The sequence below is a fragment of the Leptinotarsa decemlineata genome, unplaced genomic scaffold (genome assembly GCF_025532065.1).
Source record: "Leptinotarsa decemlineata unplaced genomic scaffold, Ldec_3_MD MMD2_tig00001719_RagTag_RagTag, whole genome shotgun sequence".
Classification (NCBI taxonomy): domain Eukaryota; kingdom Metazoa; phylum Arthropoda; class Insecta; order Coleoptera; family Chrysomelidae; genus Leptinotarsa; species Leptinotarsa decemlineata.
This window is the reverse complement of record NW_027412569.1, coordinates 11,277,334-11,296,231: the sequence shown is the minus strand read 5'-3', so window position 1 is coordinate 11,296,231 and position 18,898 is coordinate 11,277,334. Positions and strand designations below refer to the sequence as shown.

Below are 18,898 nucleotides of genomic sequence, written 5' to 3'. Positions count from 1 at the left end.
CGAAACGCGCGTCGAGTGCAAAAAATATCAATTTGGTGTTAGGGCAATTGATCTCGAAAAAAGTTATTCAACTTTTACACCAAAGTTTCCAATCTCATCGTTATCCTTTTTCTTTGTTTTTGTTTTTTTAATGGTCAGTTTTATACGTATAACTGTGTGCATTTATGCAAATATTACGTATTTTGCTTTAAATAGATGCGGTACCCCAAAAAATTTTCGCGCCTCCGGCGGGCTTTTTTGTGTGTATATAGTCTTTATGACTTTAGCCTCCCCTGTTCTCTAATGCACGAACCGTCACTGCTGCATAAATTGTATTTAATACATAACCTTTATTTTTCTTTGTTAATTTTCAATCAGATATCAATCGAATAATGACTTTTTTGATCGATAATAGCTACCTCCCATCAATATCTAACTCTGACACTAAAATAAGAAAAATGTTTTTGACTACATCAAAGCTGCCAAAATAAAAGTATTCAATGACATTTTTATGAAGGAAAATTGCCCAACGTTACATCAAGTTTTCAAATTACCTTGACTTTTCGACGCATCCCCCATCTTCGCCACAGTCTTCGGAGGGTTAGCAGGATGACTGTGAAACCGCTCAGGCAAATCCGACCTGCGGCAGGACTTGCAGGGTTCGGGAAGTTTGGTCGATTGAGCGTCGTTTGCAACCCCCAAAACTTTCACAGCCGTTCTACGAGGTACCTTCGATGTTTTGTTATTGTTAGTATCACAGCATTTAGCAACTTTTTTCACCTCCCCCGGTTTCAATCTAGCGATCCGCTTTTTCGGGAGTTTGGAACTCCTCGAACTTTCCTCGTCTTCCCAGCTGTCGTCCGGATCAGATTGCTTCTTCTTCGTTTTCTTGGCGGGCGGCAGACTGAGCGGACGGTGAGGTTTCGTTACTTTAGGGCCCTTCAGTATGATGGGCATTCGACACAGGTTCGATATGTTCAGAAATTCCTTCCTTATTTTGCTCATGTCTATTTTTCCCATGAGTCTGATGTCGAGGATTGTCGGTTTTTCCAGGGTAGCTGTAAGAGGCCGTTTGTTTTCTTCGCAGTCGTTGTCCTTGTGTTTGCTTTTCGGCGGCCATGTTTTGATGAATAGGTTGAGGCCGGGGTTTTTGGTTGGCATTTCTTTCGGGATTCTATCGACCAGGTCTGAGTCGAGGAGTGGCAAAATCAGAAAAGGCTTGGTTTGGTAGGTTTTCCTTGGTGTTCTCAACTTCATCAATGGATTTCACATTCTGGAAAGTAGAGAAAGAAGATAATAGAAAGATATAAAGATTGTATATAACAAAGAAAAACTGTTGGAGCATTGAGATCATAGGATCTCATATGATCATAGGATCATAAAATGAATTTTGAAAATCCAAATATTTTAGATAGAGAAATCAATGCAACTAAAAGAATATTTTTGGAAATGATACATATTAAAAACGAAGAACATTCAATGAATAAACGAACTGATATTGACAGTCTCAGCAAAATTTACACGTACCTACTGAAATATGATAAAGAAAATAAAAGATCTAGTATCATTCAGAATTTTTCCACTTGACATTGTCAGCCAAAAATGTTTACCAACTGTCATTATTTAATGTTTTTCTATCTGTTTTTGAACCTTTTTATATTTTATTCTCACGTTAGTAAGTTCTCCATATTTATATATTTTCTACAAGATATATAATCTAATTATTGTAGTTGTTCTGACGAAGGTATGAAATATACCGAAAGCTTGACATATAACAAAGAGTTTTCTTTGTAACAGCCCAGCTATTGACTGCAACCTCACGAATTGAACCGATTTATAGTTAATCCAGTCAATAATTATATATATATATATATATATATATATATATATATATAACATATATTATCTAGTTATTGTGATTTTTATATGATCAGAAATGATTATTGAACAACGAAATTAGTTAGCTCCCTAACTATATTATTAAAGACGAGCTGTTGGAAGGTAGGTTGCACTATATCGTTTACTTGAACCATACCTTAATGTTACATTTTATATGCATTTGATATGTTCCCTAACATACAGTGCCCACAAACTTCTCTGGAGTTTCTGGCACTCGTGAGTATATTGCCAATGTTTGGCTGGCCTGTTACTTGCCAAAAAACCTTTGTTATTATCATTATTATTGTTTGAGACTCTCAACTACTGATACTCCTCCACTAAACTACAACTAAAGCGAACCAGAATTGATAGTCACCTTTCCTTCACTGCTCTACAAAAACACTACACAGTTCACCGATTTCATCGAATAAACATCTGAAAACATACAGAGAAGGTGCGACGAATACAAACAAACCCGGTAAGAGAGTCGGTGCAAGACTGACCGGTGAACCGGCGTTTTCCATATTTCCATGTAAGGTTCGGGACAGACCCACGCAAAAATTGATTCAGCTCCCATGGATGTGAGGACGTTGCCAGTGAGTTGAGAATTTTGTGTCATTCGCCACAAAAGGTTATGCTGTCAAAGTTTCGATTAGATTGAACATGAGGCGCTAATACTGGTAAATAATGATGAAATTCTAAGTGATTATCTTCTCCAAATCAATGGTCCAATTCCAGTGTGAAAAAAACCTTTCCTGGCTAATACTTCTGTAATTTATTACAGAACTGGTTTAGTCAATATTGATGAATTCGACGACAATAGTGATTTAAGAAACAAGTCTGGAAAATACTGTTTTTTTTGGACAACTAGACAAAATTCTAGGACGAGTCCTGGAAGTCTGCGAGTCCAAAAAAAAACTGTTTTAAGACGTGTTGCGTACACCATTTTTTCGGCAACCGTGTGGAATAACAAATCAATGAAGCATTTATTCACTATAACAAATGGGCAGAAAAGTCCCCGGCCTAAGAAAGAAAACTCAGCTTTATTAGCTTTATTATTCATCAACTTTATCCCCATCAAGAGCCACACAATCATGCTAGCGCCGCTATGACATTTCAACACAACTTTTGAAGAACAATTTACCATTTGCTTCAAAACAAGCCTCAGTTTCAGTAATAACCTCTTCATTGAAGCGAAATTTCTTACCGACGAACATTTTTTTGAGGTCTGCGAACAACCAGTAGTCTCTGGAAGCCAAATCTGGCGAATACGGTGGATGTGAGAGTAATTCAAAGTTCAATTCATGTAGTTTTGCCATTGTTTTGATTGATTTAGGTGTGTTCTTATCTCTCCAATAGAAAACAATGCGTTTCAGTGAACGGTAAAACATCAGACTTTCAGATTGTTAGTCATGAGGTACCCCAAGGTTCGGTTTTGGGGCCCCTGCTTTTTACCATTTATATTAATGACCTCAGCTGCTTTATGTCACCTTATAGGTCAGTTCTCTTTGCAGGCGACTCAACATTTATTATTTCTGAGAAAGACTACGCAAACTTGGATGCTTCACTGACTTGTGCTACTAATAAGGCAAAAGAATGGTTTGCAGCAAACAAATTGAAATTGAATAGTAATAAATCACAAATAATGCAAATATCTGCAAATAATCATTCAACTGTTAAACAAGAAACAAAAAGCGTAAAACTGCTTGGATTAGTGCTGGACCACAGACTAAAGTGGCAGACACATATTGATCAATTAATTAAAAAACTATTTAGTTCCTTATTCATTTTACGACAATTGAAAACAATAACTAATTTTAAAACTTTCAAAACCACGTATTTTTTACTGTTTCACTCGCACATTAGCTATGGCATTACTCTTTGAGGTAATTCCACCCATGTGATAACAATTTTTAAAATGCAGAAGAAGGCAATAAGGGTACTTGCCGGAATTGGTTTCAGAGATCACTGTCAAGAGTTTTTTAAAAAATTGAAAATTATGCCTTTACCATGTTTGTTTTTATTTCACACTTTAATTGAAATTCATAGAAGTCAGTCGGTGTTGCCGAGAAATTCGGATGTACACAGCTACAACACTCGCAATGCTCATCTTATCCGAAGCAGTCGCTTTCGACTAAATATTTCACAGTCGAACTCACTGAACTATGAGATTTTAAACACATTACCATCAAATGTAAAAAAATTGAGTATTAATGCCTTTAAAAATACTTAAAAAAGTCTCTCCTGAAATATTGTTTCTACACTGTTGAGGATTACATTGCGCATTGACGAGCCAAACGCATTGCCGCATCTCTGCTGTGATAGTTTAATAACATATTGTAACTCAATTCTTAAATTCCTGTTTTTACTGTATTTCTTTTTTCACGTGCTACAAACCAAAATATTGTTAAGTAGTAAAATAAAATCTATCTATCTATCTATCTATCTATCTATCTATCTATCTATCTATCTATCTATCAAACACTGAGCTCTCGCGGCACCCACTTTGAACTGAGCTTCCTCATAGTCAAACGCTCATGTAATATAAAGCCAATACGTTCTTTCGATATCTTTACAATGTCAGCCAACTCGCGCAACTCCACTTTTCGATCATTCAAAACGATTTTGTGATTTTTTTTGTTCGAACGAAAGTCTCCCTTTAACGTTGATTGTTTTCATCTGATGATGTTTCAATGGTCTTGGCAATTTTGACTTCGTTTGTGAGTGAATCGTCTATACATCCTTAAGCGACATTGGTAGACTTCCAGCCATCGTGTCTCTTCATCACCATTATCAGCAGATAACGTCGCTGCGGAATGAATTGCGGAACTAGCCAAATGGTATACCTATGCTCAATCCCTAAAGAAATGGTATGGAATGAAAGGATACAGTCTTGCCAGGATCACCTTGGATGACCCTGGGTAGCTGGCGCCGAAGAAATATCTAGCGATGATCAGGAAAAATCTATGCAGTAGGATTTCTGTCAAGTAAGGAAACACCTCCATAATATAGGGCTAATGGACACAACTCTATGCAGGATGTGTGAACAGGAAGATGAGACTGTCAGGCATGTCCTATGCGAGTGCCCGGAGTTATCGTCAATAAGAGAGTGTGTGTTCGGCGAGTTTTGGCCTACACCTGCCGATATGAAGGAGATGTCTCCCGGTGACCCGTCTTCCTTCCTGGAAAGGACAGGGTGGACGATGACCTAGGAGGACAACTCCTCGGGAGGATGCACAATGGGTCACATGTGGCCTGTGCTGTGGGCTTACACTCAGCCTCCCTATTCTACAGATACAGAGATAACGTCGCTGAAGTTCGACAAATGCTAACGTGTGTAATTTTTAGGATTAAGATAAAAATGTAATGTCCTCATTGGACGAAAGTACAGTCACGTTAGTTACAAATACAAGTGGTATAAAATATAGGAAGTTTTATTCATCATTTTTGACGTGAAAATGTGGCAACATGGATTTCAAGTAAAACCAGGTGACTTATTATCATACCCACGAACAAACGCGGACCAGATAGTTACCGGTTTTACATGAACGACAGCAACTTATGACTAATTTACGATTTGAAAATGCGTTTTCATACATCCAATAAGGAATACTCTCAAACAGACTTTAATAACAATGACGTTCACTTTCTACCTACTTGGCTGGTTGCCCCGTAATAAAAATGGCGCTCTTTTCGAATGTATGGAGGTTTCGAGTAGAGGGTCAGACTGAAAAATTCGTAATTGAAAGGAATTATTTCAGTATTTCAGTTCACTTACAAATGTCACTCATTCATCTTTGTTTCACCGTACTGGTGAGTCCTAGGAAGCTAATATTTGGTATATATGTACTTCTTAGATCTTAGATACGCATTAGGAGACGATTTTCAAATATTCCAACTGGGGTGCCTCCCGTGGAGATAGAAGGGGCGAGTTTACATATGAAAATTATCATTTTGTCACTGTTTCTCCGTATCGATATATTTTGGGAGGCTGAAATTTTGTATGTAGCTTCGTTTTATATTGTATGTGCCATAAAAAAATTTCAACACGGGCTCCAGCCGCGGGTGACAAAGACGCGTCCTTTTCAATACTGGTTCTCCATGCTCGTAAATTTATACACAGCAGACGTGCCCAAGCCTGAGAACAACTTGCAACAACAGGCAGATTGATTAGAGGAATGGGCCAACTTTTGGAAGATCACCATAACCCTGACAAAAGTCGGGCAATACTGTTCACCTGGAGGACGGTACACCTGGAAGGAAACGTCATCTTCAACGTTCAAGAGATTCCGTGGACCAACGCGAAATCTTGTAGTCACTTTCGACAGAGAGAGATTAGGGCTGGCAAGAGCCGCCCGACAAAACCTACATCCGCAGAAGCAGTAGGGGACTCTACCTAAAACTGCTGCTAATCAAGACCGTACTGCCTGGGACCACTGCGCAGCGACATACAGACGCAGAATCCAGACATTCATACGTTCATACGTAGACGCGTATATGAGAGAGCACGCAGAAAACGTGTTCGGAAGAATTTGATGACGAAGTACTCAACAAACAGGGAAGACCTAAGATTCCGAGAGAGAGAGAGAGAGAGACGAACACAAAAGGCCAACCAAGCAGAATCCCGAGAGTAGCTGTCAGTAGCTCCGGTAAGAATAAAAACTTTTCAACCAGATTTCTAACTCACTTCTTTTTTAGATTCACTGGAAAACACTTGCTCGCGATATAAAGACTCCCTTCTCCGCAGTGGCGTAACTGCAGGGTGGCAAGTCGGCAAAATGCCACGGGCCCCCAGCCAGAAGGGGTCCCCGGTCAGAGTAGAATCCCAACCCAAATGCGGTTTATGTCCATTGTACTGCTCATAATTTGGATTTGGTATTAAATGATGCAGTAAAAGAGGTCATAGAAATACACACATTATTCGAAACTGCAACAAATTTATAATTTTTTGGGCCATAGTATTAAACGATGGAATATATTATCTAGTTTTATATCTGACAATAAAGGAGAGACCGGGGTATCATCAAATTCAGAAACATTAAAAAAAAGAATCCAACTAGATGGGCAGGACGCTTTCATGCCATATTTGCTTTGAAAATTCGGTTTGTTGATGTTCAAAAAGCGCTTACAAAAACTATTTTATTAAATACCAAAACATCTGAGAGAGATGAAGCAATCTTACTGAAGAATAAGATAGAAAACTACAATTTTATTATGTTGTTGGTTTCCATTGTAAAGTCTTACAAACTATAGACGCGGCTTCTAAAGCACTTAAGTCTTAAGCCATCGATCTTTCAAATGCTTCGAAACGTTTGCAAATCTGTCTAGAACAACTTGAAAAGTATCGACATGAATTTGAAGAATCAAAAACGGAAGCAAATAGTATTGCAGTGAAGTGTTCTATAACCTTGAATTTACTAAAACTCGTCAGAGAAAAGTGAAACGTCATTTCGATGAAATTTATGAGGATCTTCAAGATCCTGAAAGCTTGTTTGAAGTGAACGTATTCTATCGTGTATTAGACATAATCATTAATCAACTGAAATCGCGTTTCCTTGGAACGAATGAAATTGTTTCCAATTTCAATGTCTTGCAACCTGCTACTTTGCAAAATTTGAACGATACTTATTGGAAGAGGATTTGGCATTTGTCCATCTATATAAAGAAGATATATCCATCTCGTTTTCCAAGGAAATTCTCAGTTTTCGATCCTCTTTTAGCCACGAAATAGAAGCTTTATCTTCTATAAGAGAACTTGCTGACTTGATAATAAAAAAAAATCATTCTATATATTTAAGCTTTCTTGCCATTCATATGACTACGGCTAGTACCGAGCTACCATTTTCAAAACTGAAATTGATAAAAATTTATTTAAGAAATTCTATGGGGCAAGACAGGTTAAGCATCTTGGCTATTCTATCCATCAAAAATTCTGTAGCCCGAAATTTTAACTTTGATGATGTTATTACCACTTTTGCTGAACAGACAGTCTGAAGGAAGGAATTTTAATAATTAACAATTTATATTTTGAACACCTTCTGTGCTTACAACAATATGATGACTCGGACTGCGTATATCAAATTGCTTTTTTGTTTTTCATATCATTGTACCAATTAAATGCTGCGTGTACTTTAAATTAGATCCATTTGATTTAATGTGAATTATTAGGAAATCAAGTACCTAAACATAATTATAAAGTTTGTATGTACCTACTTAAAACATAGTGATTTATTATTGTACTCTTACAAGTAAAAGTGTATAAATAAGTATTATAAAATAAAAAAATAGTATTATTGTTGGTTCAGCTTCTTTATATTGGGGGGAGGGGGCCCAGCCGATGAATTTGCCAAGGGCCTCGAACGGTATAGCTACGCCACTGCTTTCCCGGTTAGTTTTTGGGGGCCCCATGCATTAAATTTCATTCAAGTAAAGTTATGATTCAATAAAACGATAGATTATAAAGTAGAAGCATCTAAAGGCTGGCTTTCGACCGCAGTAGGCCACCGCAGTAGGTCGAAAGCCAGCCTTTAGATGCTTAGGTCCTTTTAGGGCACTCAATCCGGGAGGCGGCTTGAGGGGGGGGGCTTAAATTTCCGGTGGGTGAATTATATTTAGTGTCAGCATTGCACCCGTGCGAAGCGTGGGTGAAGCCTTGTGAGCCCAACTTGTCTCAAGTCGTTCATTACTCTGTGTGAAATTACGAAACTAATGACACCTCAATTGAATTTTTTGTGGAGGCGAACTAAAATTTTGTGAAAAAGCACTAGACTAGTAAGTGAAATTTTATTCGAGTATCTTCAATGTATTACGTTATTTAGCGCCTTTGTGTATAATCTGTTTCGATTCCATTGGGAATTTTTGGAGTACAAACTGAAAACGAAAATATTATTACAAAGTTCATTTTAACTGAGAAGAAGAAAGCTAAAATTCTCTTACCTGGTAATGAAAATTTCGCAAAGTTGGAAAAGCCAATTTCATGGTATTGAAATGATTTAGACTTCCTTCAACACGACATTTTTTCTCATTTATAAATGAAAGCAAGACAAATATGCCAGGTATATTTATCTCACTTGAACTTCAAACGTTCTCCCAGATATTGCTTATCCTCCCTTTTATCTTATCACAAACTTATTGAAATATGCATCGAAATGGATTTTATTTTCAAATATTCCGGTGGTTTTATGATACAAAAAGCTCTACGTAAACAATTCCTTTTACACCAAATCCCCGTTTCCTTTCTGATTCTCATTTCTCCTCTCGCTCTAAATATGCATGCCTATAATATAGCATATGTTAGTATCGTTATTCCATTTATTATTTTTGTCGCTTGCCTCCGTGCAAAACAACGACAAAATCAAAGTGAGTGTTTTTTAATTTTCTAATAATTGTGACGAGAGGTTGTTAATAAAAAATCGTTATTGGTTATATTTTTCAGGAAAACAACTAAGGGCATTGATAGCAGCGCAGAATAGGCCGAATGCTGTATATGTCGTAACACATCAAGCAACAGGTGAGTCGCCAAAACTGTTTGTAGTATATTCCCTTGTTTTCAGAGATCTGTTGGAAAAATGAGGAGAATTTTCATCTTTCTCAAAAAGTAGGTAGGTATTCATTCATTCATCAATTTCTATTTCGTCTCTCTCAAAGTAGCCCCCTGTACATATATTACACTTGTACAAGCGTGTTTTTTTATCTGCAAAGCAGTTCTGATATGCACTTTTTGGTATGTCCTTGATTCGGTTTTTACCTACCCAATCGTCGTCCTTTCAGCAAAATGTCGTCCTTCCATGAGCCTCTTCAATAATAAGAAAAGTATACTTCGTTGTCCCGCCTTCCGTGATTTAATTATTCAAAAACGATTTGAATGAATTGTCGCTTCTAATTGGATTTTTCTTCTTCTCTTTTTTATGGTCTTCGCTTCCTTTCAGCACAGTAAACCAGTCTCCTCCTATTGCATAACAGATAACCTCTGCATGCATGCAAAGGTTGTGATATTAGGATTGAAACTAATAAATTTGGGATAAGGAGTGGATGTGGGTGTCCCCCCCCCTCGCTATTATAATTTAATATGGTTATTCTCCATGAATTTGCATATAATTTTTATTATGCTAGTATTTACTTCCCAGGACTGTAGACATGTTCAGAGAAGCTGTCATTCCTTTCTGTATAAATTGATTCTTATATATATATATATATATATATATATATATATATATATATATATATATATATATATATATATATATATATATTATTTACTGGACTATAGTAAAACCAATAATGATTGAGAGTAAAGCGCGTTGCCATATCTAAATTTTACGTTACCAGTTTATAGCAGAATCAAAATATAGTAAGCAGTAGAGTTGTAGGTTGTGGCAAATTATAGATAATACACAATACTAGTACGATTAAAAGGTATTATTTATGACAAAAATCAGTAATGAGCTTGTAATGAGTAATACTTATACATTTCCTGATTACTGATCAGTTAAAATTCATTATTTTCTGTATAGTGTTAGATATTTATTACAACTAGTGGCAACGCTGTACGCAACGATATTTCTGTCTTTGTCACTTTACCGTAACTTCCATCTCATCGTTGCAGTCCTCACTAATGTACTTGCAGCCATGAGCGTATCATTGGTTTGTGAATTATACAGTGTGAATTGTACGTTTTACAGTTAAGTTAGTCAACAATCGACGTGTTGTGATAACAATTGGTGAAAATAATAGTGCTAATAAGTGTTTAAGCGTTACATAATTATATTTCTACACCGTTCTCAAACTACTCAAAAAATGGGAGACATGGTCGGGCCTTCCACGTCGAAAAAGGTAAAACGGTTGGAGTCTCGGTCAGTAAGAGAAAAACAAATGGTACTGCGAGTATTTCACTGTCTTGAAAGAGATCATCAGCCACCAAAAGATGACTTTGTGCATATGTGCTGTAATTCTACGTGTGTACCTCCGAATAACCAACCGGGCATTTCTACATCATTAAGTTCCACAATTACAAAAGATAAATTAGTTGATATGTGCTCTGATTATACCGGTGTACCAAAATCATCGATTTACAAAATACTAAGAGAAGCAGAAATTCATGGGGACGTACAAACGCCAAAAACTAGTAGCGGACGAAAATAAATCACAGTTGATGAAGAAGCCAAAACTAGTATACGCAGAACTATTCACAGTTTCTTTTTCAGAAATGATCTGCCCACACTACAAACAGTTCTGGAGGCAGTTAGCGATCATGAATTGGTCCCAAAAATGGGTAAAGAAACTTTTAGGAAACTTGTACACGAAATGAAATTTACGTACGGAAAAGCTGACAGGAAAAGCATTCTCATTGAACGTCAAGAAATAATAGCATGGAGAAGAAACTATCTAAGAAATATTGATGAATTTCGGAAGCTCAAAAAAAAATTGTACTTCATGGACGAGACATGGGTTAACCAAGGACATACGGTCAAAAAAGTATGGCAGGATGGTAATATAACAAGTGCACGACAAGCCTTTATTGAAGGTTTGTCAGTTGGGTTAAAATAGCCATCTGGAAAAGGTAGTCATCTGATAGTTACGCATATAGGAAGCGACAGTGGATTTTTACCAAAGAGATGAATGCGGAGGTGTTTGAAAAATGGTTTGAAGGCGTCATTCAACTTGTGGAACCTGGGTCTGTCATCGTCATGGACAATGCCCCATACCATAGTCGACATTTAGAACCATTACCGAAACAATCATGGAAAAAAGCAGCCATTCAAGAATGGTTAATTAATAAGACCATCCAATATAACAAAGATAGTTTAAAGGCAGAACTACTTCAGCTAACAAAATTACACACAGACAAATATAAAAAATTCGCTGTGGATAAAATGGCGTTAAGTCGTAGAATTACAGCTTTAAGGTTACCACCATACCGCTGCGAATTAAACCCAATAGAATTAATCTGGGCGCAAGTAAAAGGATATGTGGCACGAGAAAACAGAACATTTAAATTAGTGGACGTGCAACATCACCTACAAGAAGCTATTCGAACTGTTTCTGCAGAAGACTGGAAGAAATGCATGCAGCATATTTTAAAAGAAGAGCAAGAAATGTGGGACGTAGACAACCGTATTGAACATAATATTGAACCAATCATAATTCACTTTGATGATAGCGGTAGCAACAGTGACGAAGTTACTCGAAAGCTTGAGAATAGTAGTTCACTTATCAATTGCTGCAACCCAATAGTGAAAAAAAGTTGACGAACAACAGAAATACCTAGGTTGACAAAGGACGAGTAGTAGTATGTGGTACTATAGATAATGTATTAGATAATGAATTAGGAGGGAAAACATGAATATTGTAAACGAAAATATTAATCAAGAGCTGGCAGATACTATAGAAAATGTACTAGATAAAATACTTGGTGAGTGAACGCTACTAATAATAATAGAACCAAGTGAATGCGAAGAGATAGACAGTGAAAGTGTTTATAATGACAAAAACAATGAAAACACAATCAACGAATCTAGTAGCACCTCTATAGGTGATTCAGATTCTGAGATGAAATTTTTGATTGAAGATAAAATATCTAAAAAAGGCAGAAAAATAATGAAGTCTTAGAAATTGAATTACAATTAGCATTAGCAGTAAGTTAGTTTTGTGAAAACAGGGATGTTATGAGAACACACCTAGGTTGACGAACAACAGAGATATCTAGGTTGACAACGGACGAATAGTAGTATGTGGTACCAAGATGATGTATCTTGTTTTATAATATTAAAATAGTTTATTTAGATACAGTGGTGTATGATTAATTCTAAGAATATAACACTCGGTATAGATTACCGAGTTTGTAAGAGTAATTGTTACACATTGATCATGAAACATTGGAAATCACAGTTATTTTTATGTTCTAAATAATCCATCAAACCAAGATATCAGTTCAATGCATTAGGTAATACAATAATAATTTTCATAGATTATCGTTATCGTTGACGTCAACGTTAACGTTGATGAAATCGGATTCAACAGAGACCTCGTTCATCATGAATGTACGATGTTTAAGTTTTCAGTGTATTCATTAGATGGGAAGCTGACGTGGACATTTGTGCCCCTTTCTACTAAAACAGATGAGATCAAATCAGAAAATATGCGTACTCCACATCTCTCAACTTGAACACATCAAGTACCAGTTGTAGCCCGCAGCTTCGCTCGCGTAGAATTTGGTTTATCACATTACATTTCGTGACAGATCGTTTTGAACAAATGGCTACAATATTTTTTTATTAAACCAAAACTTCAGGTTTTCAACTTCAAAACTGAAGAAATTCAATACAGCCTTTGAACCCCCTTGGGGGTGGAAGGTCGTGATCCCTTTTTTGACGCTAGCCACCGTATTCAGCAGATTTGATCCCCTGTGACTTTCTTCTGTTTTCTAGTTTGAAGAGACTCTTGGAGGACAGCGTATTGCGTATTTTTTGTACATAACTCGTATACAGCAATATAAAGATCTCTATATTCGAACCTCGTTTTCAGACTCATACTTTGCTTGAATTTTCCGGAGTTACTGAATAATTTGTTTACCAACACCCAATGTGGTTTTCGACCAAATCACTCTACTGCTCTCGCTGTCGTGAATGTCGTGAAAGACATAGTATCTACATTGGAGGATGGGATGTAAGCGGCTATCACCTTGTGTGACCTTTCCAAAGCTTTTGATTGCGTATCACATGATATTATTGCTTGAAAAATAAAACTACTACGGGGTTAGGGGGTACCACTCCATCTGATACAATCCTATTTGAAAAACCGCCTTCAAGCGATAAGTATTGGAAATGAACATGGTGTTCCTCAAGGGTCAATATTAGGACCTTATTGTTTATAGTATACACTAACGACTTAAGTAAGTATATGGTTCCGGTGAAAACTTATTCGTTTGCAGATGATACGACGTTCATATTTTTTGGCAAACTGAGATCTGATCTGCACATAATTAAAGAAGACTTAGATAATGGATCCGAAAACTAATTTGCAGCCAATAAACTCAAACTTTATTATGAAAAATAACAGTATCTTTATCTTTCGTCTATTAATGCCATAGAAACTCATTCTGTAAATTTACTACTGTAACTCTGGATAGTGATCTATCGTGGAAACCTCATATTACCAAATTGAGATGTAAACTATGCAGTGCTCTGTTTGTCCAACGACAACTTCAAAATATAACCAATTTAAATTCACTCACTCAGAACAACATATTTTTCTCTATTTCATGTTACGCTACTATTCTTTGGGGTGATTCATCGGATTCTCTCTCAATTTTTCGTTTACAGAAAAAAGCTGTTAGGATCTTGTCCTGTGTCAGCTATCTGGACACTGCCAACCTCTCTTTATTAAACACAGAGTAATGCCCTTACCGTGTTTGTACATTCTCCAAGTTCTAACAGAGATTCACAAAAACTCCTCCATGTTCACCAAGCTATTGGACATCCATTGCTATGCTACCAGAAAAGCAGATAACGTGAGATCAAACAGGTTCCGCCTAACCAAATCTAAGAAAAATTCACTAAATTATTATCTCTACAATATATTACCATCGAAATTGAAATCATTAGGTATACATTCATTCAAAATAAGGATAAAAAACTTACTTTTGACGCATTGTTTTTATTCCACAAAGGGATACATTGAACATTTCAGACTTTGTAGGGAATAAAATTCGTCTCGTTCAATTTTCCAATTTTATGTTACTTTCTATGGTTTTTTTAACTATTGTTTCTTTTTTTAATATTATTTTGAAAAATTACATTATATTACACTATAGTTTGTATTTTAACAACTATTATTTTACGGTATTGTCTTTTTTTTCCTTAATATGACATGCTACAAACAAGCATGTATTGTAAATATTGTAGTCAAATAAATATATTCTATTCTATTCTTTACTTCATTTTGCTTTTGAATGCAAATACAAATTTCTAATGGAAGATCTAAAATAAAAATAACTTTTCAGGAGGAAATGGGATAAACAGCCCTCAAGTCGTTGCACCCCCCCATGACACGAGATATGTTCAGAGACCACCACCTTACATTCACTCAAATACGAATGCACAGACTATGAGTTTTGAGAATCCAAATTTTCGTCCCAGCTACCAAGTGTCTGTTAATCAAGAAATGGTAAGTGTGGTTCGAGCTTTTGAAACCTGTTGAAAGCGATGAATCAAACCAAACTTTCAAAAAGCCCTCGATGAAATAGACCATTATGTTCTTCTCAGCAAATTGACAAAACTGGGACTCTCTAACCGACTGCTTACTCTAATTGAATCATATTTAGTTAACAGAAAACAATTCGTCGAATACGAATCTTTCAAATCGGCTCAGTATGTAGTTACATCTGGGGTACCACAAGGTTCTAATGTTGGACCTCTTTTATTTTCAATTTTTATTATTGACTTGGCAACCTCTTTGAATATTCCTAGCCTACTATTTGCAGACGACCAGAAACTATATTAGAAAATCGACGACATTACTGACTGCCAATGTGTACAACATGAATTAGATGTAATCAAACTTTGGTATAATAATAATCGTCTACAGCTGAACGTAGCCAAATGTAAAATAATATCATTTATAACAAAAAAGCGAACTTTAAAGTACGATTATTCAATCAACAATACTACAATCAACCGCGTACATGAGATAAAATTACAATATTGAAATTAACCTGACGTTTTATACTACCAAAAAGACACTTAGCCAGTAATGTATTTGGATCACCCCATGGTTGTTAGGGGTGGAAAACGCAACCCCTAAAATTTATTTCCAATATAACTTTTTGTCTTATTATCTGTTTTCCATTTAAAAATTCATTTCCGATAGCCTGTTTCATTCTAAACAAAAAATGTCTCTTGGGTTTTTTGCCCAAAATAAACCAGTCCGCAGCAAAAAAAAAATACGAACAACTACAGAGACACATCGTCATAAATGCAAACTGGATTTATTGTTATTTTGTAGTTAGTACCTGCATTAAACGATTAAAGGGTAATGAACCAAACTAATTTATTAATAACAAAACACACAACATGTAGAAATCATAGTAAATGTTCAATATGTCTACCTTCATACATTACGCATGCGTCTAGACGTCGGCGAATTGAGCCACGTATTCGCTCAAATATTCCTGGAGTCTCTCTGATTACCCTGCACGCATCGATGATGCGGTTTCTTAGGTCCTTTACATCGCGAACAGGAATTCGATAAACCAAATGCTGTAAATGGCCCCAAATAGAGAAATCGAGAGGATTGAGATCCGGGGATCGAGCGGGCCAGTTCTGTGGTCCTCCTCGACCTATCCACTGATTTGCATATGTTTCAGTTAAATGCTGACGTGCTACTTGACTAAAATGGGCGGGAGGCTCATCATGCATAAAAAACATATCCCTTCTGACGCCCAAAGGAACTTCCTCCAGCAGTACTGGATGCACTTCTCTTAAAAACTGAACGTATGCCTCATCATTTGATCGAGGAGTTAGAAAATGAGGCCCAATTAAATTATCCCCAATAACTCCGAGCCACACGTTGAGAGCAAATTGTTCTTGATGGTTAGTTTCGACAATAGCGTGAGATTTTCATCAGCCCATATGTGGTAATTATGAAAATTAATAATCTTGTCCCGAGTAAAGCTACATTCGTCTGTGAAAAGCGACCTACTAGAAGTTGTTCCTAAAATAATTTTTTGCTGCGAAATCGTAAACAAATAATAAGGAAAAAAGTTACATTGGAAATAAATTTTAGGGGTTGCGTTTTCCACCCATTACAACCAAGGGGTGCACCAAATGAATTTCTGGCTAAGTGTCTTTTTGGTAGTACAAAATGTCAGGTTAATTTCAATATTGTAACATTTTTAGTGCTTGTGAAAAAAATTGTTATACAAATTTTATGTACCCCCTTTAAGGGGCTGTATCTTAACAAGGGATGCTCCAATGAAATTTCTTTATACGAAAGATCTTTTTTCGATGAGGAATCACCTCCTTGAATGTTTTAAACTTATTTAGTTACACCCTGTATACTCAATTTTTCATTCTTCTTTTGAAATTCTACGTATACGAATATTTTATATATACTTTGTTTTAGCATTTACTTTTATACATTTTTATATTCCATTATTTTTAATATTTATTCCATATATACTCTGTAATAATAGCATTTCCTGTAAATGGGTACTCCTGTTGGAAATAAATCGTTTTTTTTATTATTATCTGTTTCATAAGCCTTTCAATCCATCGATACTTGTTATTGTTGACAACCAGAGTCCAAACACAACGCGTTTAGGATTCACAGCAGAAAGCGTTGTTTCAATCTGCCATACTACTGCCGTACAGTGAAAGCTGCAGTGAAAGATAGAAGACGAATCTTGTCGGTGGTCCACCCTTGGCTTTGCAACTAACTGTCTTTAGAAGCTTCATTTATCTTTAACATTAGATGACTGAGTTCTCTGTCGACCCCATAGATCAAATTATCTACAAGAACAATTCGTTCCGGCCAATCTCAACTCACCTACACTGTAGGTTAATGTACTGACACCTATCAGAAAACAACTACTCCCCTGGCTAACACCACGAAGGGCGTTGGATTATATCCGACAGGTGTCAGTGCAGGATTCTTCACTGAAGTTATTCCTGCGTATGCTGTTGGCGATACAACTGCCGAAATCGAGTTTCAATTATTGGAACACACTTGCAGACCGGTTTCGGACTGTTTGGCCACTCGCCAGTGCAACGTAGTGTCTACCATCAACATAAATTCCATGATTTCCTATAATTGAAAATCGAATTTTTTCGGAGTAGCTTTCCTCGAACAAGAACAATTTTAGGTTATTCTTACAAATCTGAAGCCGTCCCTGACCGATATGTCGGCCAGCGAACAAACACATGACATCACCGCGAAAGGAATGCAGTCGACAACCGCCGATTAAAGTCTAGTTGATTACCGAAACGACTATAGATTCTATAATGATCGTTACCGATATATGAGGCCGGCTTCTCGTCCCAAGAGGGCAGTTGAGTTCAGCAAGTGAACCAAGCCGTTAAACAAGGAATTCAAATAATGGAAATAAATTAAGCGTTAGTTGCTAAGTGTTGTAAGTGAATTATTTCATGATGGTGAAATCTTGTTGGAAATAAATTTGTTTAGGACAGTTACTTCTTTAATTTTTTACAGTATGTTTGGGGGCGGAGGGAAGATGTCATCCACTTGACTAACACTTATGCTAAATTTTTCAACAATTCTATTTACAAGCTTCTATTAATACTTATTTTCTATATGATAAGCAACAAGCTACATACGTGGACATTTCAAATTGTGATGAATTCATTCCCAGGGGGTTGTGAAAAATATTTATTTTTTTAACTGCATGTCTGTCATATGGAAATTTTCCTGCCGCTAACGTCCATTTATTGACCTTTTCATTTCCTTTCTGTTTCAGGTAATCCATGCAATATAAACCGGCCACAATACAGGGCACTGGAATCCCTCCAAAGACCTCCCCTTATAATTAATTTGCTCATAATTGAACTGAACATTGTACAACTATTCATTGTGCAACTATCCATTTGTACGTGAATATAATCATTACGGGAATAATAATAGTAATAATGATGATAATCTTTATTCCGTCCTTCAGCATGATGTAGAATACGTCACAAATAAAAACCATCTGTTGGTAGACTAGTTTACAATCAACAATATTGAAATATCACTATTTAATAAATTTGTACCTACACATATACATAAAAACATATATACAATTTATATTCATATATATGAGCAAACACATTTTCATTTTGCAACAAGAAAAATAGGTACTACAGTGATATTTATCTTGCAACAAATTTTTAATTTTGATTTGAAGAAGTTTTTATTCCGTTGCTCTCTTGGATTTGCGGGAAGATGATTGAAAAACTTTATACCTGTATATGAGGGCCTTTTTTCGTAAAATGATGAGGTGTGTGGAGGAATTCTGATGAGGTCTCCATTCCTAGTGGGGTAATCATGA

General features: G+C 36.2%; 2 protein-coding genes across 5 annotated transcripts in view; one reads left to right on the top strand and one right to left on the bottom strand.

The window, feature by feature from the left end:
* The window catches only part of LOC111515538 (uncharacterized), a 41,721-nt gene extending 32,907 nt beyond the window's left edge, over positions 1 to 8,814 (bottom strand). For 3 of the 4 annotated variants that reach the window (XM_074176504.1, XM_074176506.1, XM_074176505.1), the window contains exons 1-2: positions 2,234 to 2,392; positions 534 to 1,252 (exon numbers count right to left, since the gene is read on the bottom strand). In XM_074176504.1, the coding sequence (XP_074032605.1) occupies positions 534 to 1,236 (703 nt within the window). In that variant the 5' untranslated portion in view covers positions 1,237 to 1,252; positions 2,234 to 2,392. Of the gene's footprint in view, positions 1 to 533; positions 1,253 to 2,233; positions 2,393 to 8,793 lie in introns of those variants that run through there. The other variant, XM_023171767.2, reaches the window with a different exon arrangement.
* A 194-nt stretch (positions 8,815 to 9,008) lies between these two features.
* LOC141482734 (uncharacterized) lies at positions 9,009 to 18,501 on the top strand. The gene is made up of 4 exons (XM_074176508.1): positions 9,009 to 9,216; positions 9,293 to 9,367; positions 14,858 to 15,021; positions 18,329 to 18,501. Exons 1-4 carry the CDS (start codon positions 9,039 to 9,041, stop codon positions 18,344 to 18,346), a joined length of 435 nt encoding a protein of 144 aa, XP_074032609.1. The 5' UTR covers positions 9,009 to 9,038; the 3' UTR covers positions 18,347 to 18,501.
* Positions 18,502 to 18,898: the final 397 nt, after the last annotated feature.